We start from the raw sequence: 9,181 nt of genomic DNA on the forward strand, positions 1-9,181 counted from the left end.
AAATACGAGAGTGTGACTGGAAGGGAGTAGAAAAGAGGTAGACTGCATTTCCCTTGAAAGCCTGAGTCCTGTCTTATCTAAGTGTGGCTTCATATAATAGGCACTAAATAAATGTTGATTGGTATTGTTGAAGTGATTGAGATGTATAGGTGGTTGAAATAAAATGGATGCCCAGGAGAAATGGTAGTCACAGAAGCAACCATAGGTCATTAGCATTTTCTGACTGATTAGTTTATTACCAACATACAGTTTGAGCTTCAGATAGTACACTATCATTTATCCTGTTTGCAGGCACATTTGTGGAATCAAGATGGTTTCCAAAGTCAAACAGAAAGAAAAAATCCAATACAGTTTTTAGAGAAATGCATGAGAGAAGCTGTGGTGGTGTTACTTATGTGCTCCAATGACAGTGATAAAGAGAACTTGTCCAATACCTTTCCAAAGCAAAGAAAAGCTATAATCTCAGGGAGTGTTTTCTTTTCGTTGGCTGATAAGTCAGACCAAATAACAGCGGCATGTCTCATTTCAGAATGCCTTTCTTACCATGGAAGCGGAAGTGGTCATCTTCTTTCCCACTATACTATGAGTGAATTATAATTATCCTACCTCTTGTGGGACAGTGAAGTAGCAAACATCTGCTAAATGGCATCCAAAAAAACCCCACAAATGAAACTGTACCAGGCTGTGAATCATACCTGGACTCTGATGAAAGGAACTGCACTGTGTTTACCTTTTTCTTTGTTTTCTTCCTGGTTTAAAAATGTGGATTTGTTAGCTCTGGCTCTGAGTTCTAACAAAGGAAAAATATATGGATGCTATTGGCTGGCTTCCATTTTAAAATTGGAAAATTATAGCATCAGAACCAATGAACAGCAATAGTCACCAAATAGCTGCATATTCATTCCATCGTATTTCACACTGCCTCCCCTACCCCATAGTTTTCTCCAGCTTCTTTAACAGAATAGCACAGGTAGAATGAATCGGAAATTTAAGCTGAGACATTCTTTACTTTGCTCTTCTCCTTTAGTAGCAGTAAATATAAACTGATTTTAGCTAACAGTCTCAACAAAGGAGCCCAAAAAATAAACCCTAATATTTCATGCAGCATCCTTAAAAAAGGGAGTGAGATATAACATATCCACTGTTATTTATCATGGTAATTATTGGGCTTTACTGACTAGAATTAGATGGACAACCAAGTCAAAAGAACTCCTTTGGGGAAAACTACATGTTAATATTGTAAATAAGAATCTATTTTCCTTTTAAAACAGCTTTTTAAATTTGCAATTTTAGCTGCAAATTGAAATATGGATAGCACAACTTCCAAGGAATCCTGTATAATCCACTACCTCCAAAAAATATTGCTACTAAAACATTTTTAATAATTCTCTGACTTCTCTTTTAGAGAGCAGAAAGACAGACTCGAATGATGGATGCAGCTCAATATGCAGAATTTTGTGAAAGTCGACAGTTAAGCTTCTGTAAGTAGTACGTAATAAACATCTAACCCTGTGCTTGGTAATCGATGGGTGATCATATATTAACATTTGCTAGCATATTTATTAGCATATTACTCCTTAGACATCCAGGAATTTAGAACTCCAACAAATCATTTGTTCACCTTTGGCAACATTTGAAAATCAAATCCACCATGTTTGAAAATTGTGTTCCCAGTGTATCACCAGTCTGCCAGAGTCTTTGAACTTTCGTGATAGTATACATAATGAGTTATTTCAAAATAAGTAACTATGTATCTTGGAAAGTGGAATTTTTTAGCAATAAAAGTAAGTTCATTTACAAAATGTAATATTAAAAAGTGTCACTTATAACACTTCTCTTTCTCATTCTGGGGAACTGCCTACCTTGCTTCTCTCTAGCTCTGGCTCCATGTGGATATACTGCCTAAATCATTATATTATCATCAACCAAATACTCTAGGTTGTTGAAAAGCCCATAAAAGAAAGTCACCATCCCATCCATTCCTCTCAAACTACAAATATATTTGCTTTGTAATCAATAGAGAGTTAGAGGTTATATAGACGCAGTTAGAGATTATAGTCATCAGTATTTTGTACTTTTTTTCCTTCTCGAGTGTAAGCTCCATGAAGATATAGAATATGTCTTAGCAAATCTCCCCAGAGCCTAGCATAGCACTGTGTACATAATAGGTCCTTCATAAGTTATTTTTGAATTAATAAATGAAGTGAATGAAAGAAAAGGAAAGGATGAAGGAAGGAATGAATGAACGAATAAAAAAGAAAAGAAAGAAAGAAAAAGATAAAACACAGGTCCTTATAAAGTATGAGCATATTGCTTTAAGATCAGAAAACAATTGATTTTTCTTCAGGTTCCCATCTTTATTTATCTTTTTACTTTTTTCACATCAGCTTTTTCTATTTTATTCCAGTGTTGCCATACATGCTGTTGATTCATGCTGTGCTATTAGAGCATAGTCAGTGCCTTTTAAAGCATCTAAAATTAGCTAATATACTATTAAGCTTTCCCCTTTGTTTTTTGTGCCCACAGACATTGCTAAGCATCTTTCCAATTTCACCAAGTAACCTCCTACTGTGAAACTTATTCAGCATTAGCCAAATTTGTTAGTCTGTGTCATGGGAACGTTAATAATATAGAGGAAGAATTAGGACTTTCCCAGCACTGAACACCAACTTACTAGAAGAACTTGTGGCACGTGACAAAAATTGTTCTAAATTAATGAGCTAGATCATGTAGCAAAACATCAGTACAGTAACAGTGCAGTGATGACTAAGGCTGTGGGTTAAAGGTCAAAGAGAACATGTGATGAAAGGTCCCTTTAAAAACATGACAAAATAGCACATGATCCAACACTGAAGGATTATAAACAATGGTGTCTTTAAATGAGAAGCAATTATGTAGTTGACAATAATGATGTATTTTATTTGGAGCAATGAGTGCTTCATTTATGGATCATAAAGTGCAAATAAATGACACATCACCAGTAGTATCTTATGTAAATGTCAGCAAAATGTAGGAAAAACATGTTTTGGGAGCAAGCATTTCTTTTTTTTCTAATTTAATACACTTTCCAATCTCAGTTATAATTTGGCATCCTACATCTGTGAAGCACTGAGTCAGTAGCATTTCAGATTGTGGCAATTTTAGCAAATGAGAGGTTTTGGATAATGCCATTTTTAAACCCAAAAATTATAATCAAGGCTTGGTACAAGTATAAATCTTAAATTTATAAAATGCCATTGAATACTACTGAGTTATATTTTTAAAAATCACATTTGAAGTTTAATTCACTAGAGAAATTAATCTACCTTTACATATGGCTAGTAGCTTAGAAATCCATAACTTACAAAATGTCATATATGGAGTTAGTTTTTAATAAATGTTTGTTAGAATGATTTGAATTTTGCCTGTCATTAGCAATTAAAGTATAAGTAAATAATTTTTAAAATAACATAGAATATTAAACTATAGTGCTATAATGCCAGTTTTTAGAAAAGGAAACTCATTTATTAAATAATGGTATAAAACTGGATGCTATGTTTATTCTCTCTTGAATTAGACTGTGTTTTGTCTATGTGTGTGTCTTTTAAAAATATTTGTGTATTTGGTACCCATGGGAATGTCACATTTGTGAAAACCTGGGTGAGAGAATCTGTGCTACACTCAAACATGTTGTGGTTATGAGTGCTTTCATCCAAGTGTGTTAGCAAATCCAGAAACCCTTGCCATGGAAGAGATGGACTCATTCCTCCCCCTGCCTTTTTGATACACCAAACTGTAAGAACAGGTATCCTGTCAAACATGTTTCCCTTGAATCTCTGATCAAAATTTTGACTCACTGGTTGCTCCATTAGGAAGGTCAGCCTTCCATGAAACCTTTGGACTCTAAGGCATAGTATAGAAATTGATCAAGGACCCCCATATCTCTAGTTATTATACTTACATAAATGAGGGGAAATGTTGATAGTTGAGGGAAAATCAGATATTTTTCTTATTATATACCTTTATAGATATTTCCCCCATAATTTCTCCTCCTACATCTCCCCTAGATGTCTTTTTTTAAGATCTGTCGCATTTGCATCTTTGCTACCCAGGCCATCTTTATAGAGGGCATGGTAAAAGTTATTTGACATCTACTGCATCTGCATGCAAACTTGGAACTTCGACCCTACATTGAAGAGTCACAGACCTTCAAGAGTTGGTAGGAATCTCTATAGTTATCTAACCGAACTCCTACCCAAAGTTTAAATCTTGTCTGTAATATTCCCTACCAGTAGATCTGAATTCTTGAAGATCTCTAGCAATGGAGAACTCACAATATTTGGTGATAGTCATGCATTTTCTGAACCACTCTACTATTTGAGCAGCTAGGTGGTGCTCAATAGAGTGCCAAGCCTGGAGTCAAGAAGTTTCATCTTCCTAAGTTCAAATCCCACCTCAGATACTTACTAGCTATGTGACTCTGGGCAAGTCACTTAATCCTGAGTTTGCCTCAGTTTGTTTCCTCAGCTGTAAAATGAGCTGGAGAAGGACATAGCAAACCACTCCAATATTTCTGCCAAGAAAACCCCAAATGCAGTCACAAAGAGTTGGACACAACTGAAAACGACTGAACAATTATTAGGAACTTGTTCCTTATAATGAGTCCAAATCTTCCTACTTATTATTTCTATCCATTGGTCCTAGTTTTGCCTCTTGGAGCCGGGCATAGCACATCTTGTAACATGACTACCATTCTAGTATTTTACCCCTTCTTGTTTATTCTAATTCGTTTCTTCTCGTCCTTTGTTCCTTCAACCAGTCCTTATAACGCAGTCCTTTAATGTAATGAGCTTACCTTATCAACCAGGTCATCTCATTCTGTATGCACTACAGATTGTCAACGTCTCTTCTGAAATCTGCCACCCAGAACTGGACAGAATATCACAAATGTAGTCAGATCAAGACAAAGTACAACGGGATTATCACCTCCCTTCTGCTGGATCCCAAGGTTCTGTTAATGAATGCTCTAGTATATACTGCCAAGGGGGTAGAGCCAATATGGCAGAGTAAAAAGCAGTGACTTGCTGGAGCTCTCCCCCAAACCCCCCCAAATACTTGTAAAAAAATGGCTCTACACAAATTCTAAAGCAGCAGAACCCAGAAAAAGACAGAGTGAAACAAATTTCCAGCCCAAGACAACCTGGGTGGTTGATTGGAAAGGTCTATTGCACTGGGCTGGGAGAGGAATGCAGTTCAGCATGGGCGCACAGGCAAAACAGGCCTCAGCAAAGCTGGAGCAGGCCTCAGAGGACTGAATCACAGGCAGTTGTGGTGGTTTCCCGACTTCACAACCCAGTAAAGCCACAGAGAACTTAGAAGGTCAGTAGGAAAAGTTTGTGACAGCAATGAGAGAGAAGCTTGGTCCCAGCCCCAGTCCCGACGCAGCCTCGGGGCAGCGGCTGCTTCCTGAGATCGGCCTACAGACCAAGGGGGAACTGAGTGGCTGATTAGAGGGGTACTGCAGGGATCTCTTTGCTGGTGCTGAGGCAGGAATCTCGTGCTTGGATCTGGGTCACAGTTCTGGGTGGCAGTCCTGGGGCGAGGAGGAGTGCTGGCATGGTGAAGCTTGTAGTAGCAATGGAGAGGGAATCCTCCTCACAGTTCCAAGGCAGAGGATAGCACTTGTGGTCACTCATAGACCAGAGCACAGGCCAGAAAGGAGTATACACCTCGCCCTTGATTGTACCACCTTGGAAGAACTGAAAATTTACAGGTCCCTAGAAGTATCTCTGAAAACAGCTGCACAAAACCCCTGAAGCTTGGGACAGTACATTCTCTACACTGGAAGCAGACCCCTAACTTAACAAAGAGTTTATAACTCAAGTAATTGGCTGGGATCATGAGCAAACTGTGCAAATAAAGTCAGAACATAGAATCTTTCTTTAGTGACAAAGATCAAAACATACAACCAGAAGAAGACAACAAAGTCAAGCTCCTACATTCAAAGCCTCCAAGAAAAATATGAATCAGTCCCAGGCCATGGAAGAGCTCAAAAAGGATTTTGAGAAGCAAGTAAGAGAAGTAGAGGAAAAACTGGGAAGAGAAATGAGAGTGATGCAAAAAAACCATGAAAAACAAGTCAACATCTTGCTAAAGGAGACTCCAAAAATACTGAAGAAAATAACACCCTAGAAAATAGCCTAGGGGCAGCTAAGTGGCACAGTGGATAGAGCACCAGCCCTGGATTCAGGAGGACCTGAGTTCAAATCCTGCCTCAGACACATAACACTTACTCCTGGGCAAGTCACTTAACCCCATTACCTAGCCAAAAAAAAAAAAAGAAAGAAAAGAAAAGAAAAGAAAAAAAAAAGAAGTTTAAAAGAAAATAGCCTAACGTAAATGGCAAAAGAGATCCAAAAAGCCAATGAGGAGAAGAATGCCTTAAAAAGCAGAATTGGCCAAATGGTACAAGAAGTCCAAAAGCTCACTGAAGAAAATACTTCCTTAAAAATTAGAATGGAGCAAATGGAAACTGGTGACTTTATGAGAAATCTAGACATTGTAAGACAAAACCAAAAGAATGAAAATAATAGAAGACAATGCAAAATATCTCACTGGAAAAACAACTGACCTGGAAAATAGGTCCAGGAGAGAGAATTTAAAAATTATTGGACTATCTGAAAGCCATAATCAAAAAAAGAGCCTAGACATTATCTTTCAAGAAATGATCAAGGAAAACTGCCCTGATATATTAGAACCAGAGGGCAAAATAGAAATTGAAAGAATCCACCAATCTCCTCCTGAAAGAGATCCCCAAAGGAAAACTCCTCGGAATATTGTAGCCAAATTCCAGAGTTCCCAGGTCAAGGAGAAAATATTGCAAGCATCCAGAAAGAAACAATTTAAGTATTGTGGAAACACAATCAGGATAACACAAGATTTAGCAAGTTCTACATTAAGGGACCAGAGGGCTTGGAATATAATATTCTGGAGGTCAAAAAAGATAGGATTACAACCAAGAATCACCTACCCAGCAAAACTTGAGTATAATCTTTCAGGGGGAAAAATGGACATTCAGTGAAATACAAGACTTTCAAGAATTCTTGATAATAAGACCAGAGCTGAATAGAAAATTTGATTTTCAAATACAAGACTCAAGAGAAGCATGAAGAGGTAAACAGCAAAGAGAAATCATAAGGGACTTATTAAGGTTGAACTGTTTACATTCCTGCATGGAAAGATGATATTTGTAACTCATGAGACCTTTGGCAGTATTAGGGTAGTTGGAGGGGAAAAAATTATATGTATAGATAGATAGATAGATAGATTGAGGGCACAGGGTAAGTTGAAGATGAAGGGGTGATATCTGGAAAGTAAAATTAAAGGGTGAGAGAGGATTATACTGGGAGAAGGATAAAGGGAGAGGTAGAATGGAGTAGATTATCTCACATAAAACAGACAAGAAAAGGCTTTTACAGTGGAGGAGAACGGGGGGAAGGTGAAAGAGAATGATTGAATCTTATTCTCAGTGGATTTGGCTTAAGGAGGGAATAATATACACACTCAATTGGGTATGGAAATCTATCTTACCCTACAGGAAAATAGGGGGGAAGGGGATAAGAGAGCAAGGGGATGATAAAGAGGAGGACAGATTGGGGGAAGGGGTAAGTAGAAGCAAACAATTCTAAGGAGGGTCAGGGTCAAAAGAGAGAATAGAATGAACGGGGGCAGGGGAGGTTAGGATGAAGGGAAATATCCTTAGTTTTTTACAACATGATTACTATGGAAGTGTTTTGCGTGACTTCACATGTATAATCTAAATCAAATTGCTTGCCTTCTCAATAAGAATGGGTGGGGATCAAGGAAAGAGAAAATTTGGAACCCAAAATTTTAAAAACAAATGTAAATATTGTTTTCACATGCAACTGGGAAATAAGATATACAGGCAATGGGGTATAGAAATCTATCCTTCCCTACAGGAAAATAGAAGGGGAAGGGGATAAGGGGGTTGGGGGGATAGAAGGGAGGGCAGATTAGGGGAAGAGGTATTCAGAATGCATGCCATACTGGGGTGGGGGGAGGGATGAGATGGGGAGAAAATTTGGAACTCAAAATCTTATGGAAGTGAATGTGGAAAGCTAAAAATGAATAAATTAATAAAATCTAGTACATACTGCCTGTGAGACTATGGGCAGGCTGTCAGACCTCCTTCTCCCCACTCCACCCCACCCCCTGCAAAACAAACAAAAATCACACAGTGTTAGCTTTGGGGGCAAATTCATCATCCGACCCATTCATATTACACTTGAAGTTCACAAGATCTCTAAAGTCTTTTTCACATGGACTAATTTTATATCTATGTCTCTTTTTATGTATATACCTAATTTTTAAAAAATGCCTTCCAGGACTTCACCATCTTCTCATTTATTTGCATTGTTCCAGCATTTTTTGGATTCCACTTCTGTCATCAGATGTATTAAAAGGCCCCTCCCAGTTCCCATCATCTATAACAACTAGGGACAAGCCAACTCAGTGGTACAAATTTTTAAGAGAATAGAGCTAATGATAGAGCCTTAGAACATTCCACTAAGGACCCCATTCAAGTTGGCATGGACCCATTAATTCATCTTCTTTAGATCCAGTCATTCGACTAGTTCCTAACCCATCTACAACTACTATAATTTAGTCAATTTTTTCCTTATCTTTTCTGGTGAGAAACTTTGTTAAATACCTTGATAAAAATCTAGATGTATGTCCATAATGTTCCCCTGTTCTAATAACTTAATTTTTTTGTTTTGTTTTTTCTTTTTGTTTTGTTTTTTTATGTTTTTTTATTTTTTTTTTGTTTTCAACATTTACTTCCACAAGATTTTGAGTTCCAAATTTTCATCCTATCTTGCCCCTCCCCCTACCCCAAGATGGCATGCATTCTGAATATTCCTTCCCCTAGTCTGCCTTCCCTTCTATCTCTCTCCCCCCTTCTCCTATCCCCTTCCCCTTCAATTTTCCTGTAGGGCAGGATGGATTTCTGTACCCCATTTCCTGTATTTCTTATTTCCCAGTTGCATGTGAAAACATTTTTTTTTAAAACATGTGTTTTTAAAACTTTGAATTTCAAATTTTCGCCCTTCCTCCCTCCCCACCCACCCTCATTGATAAGGCAAGCCACTAAATATAGGTTATATATGTGCAGTTATGCAAA

The 9,181-nt window shown here is 37.7% G+C and overlaps 1 protein-coding gene across 5 annotated transcripts in view; it reads left to right on the plus strand.

Moving 5' to 3' along the window:
* SUPT3H (SPT3 homolog, SAGA and STAGA complex component) overlaps positions 1-9,181 on the plus strand; it is a 663,195-nt gene that overhangs the window by 523,153 nt on the left and 130,861 nt on the right. For all 5 annotated transcript variants that reach the window (XM_027838343.1, XM_027838344.1, XM_027838342.1 and 2 more), the window contains one exon: positions 1,406-1,481. In XM_027838343.1, the coding sequence (XP_027694144.1) occupies positions 1,406-1,481 (76 nt within the window). The remainder of the gene's footprint in view (positions 1-1,405; positions 1,482-9,181) is intronic.

The sequence above is a fragment of the Vombatus ursinus genome, unplaced genomic scaffold (assembly GCF_900497805.2).
Source record: "Vombatus ursinus unplaced genomic scaffold, bare-nosed wombat genome assembly UNPS02014826.1, whole genome shotgun sequence".
Taxonomy (NCBI): Eukaryota; Metazoa; Chordata; class Mammalia; order Diprotodontia; family Vombatidae; genus Vombatus; species Vombatus ursinus.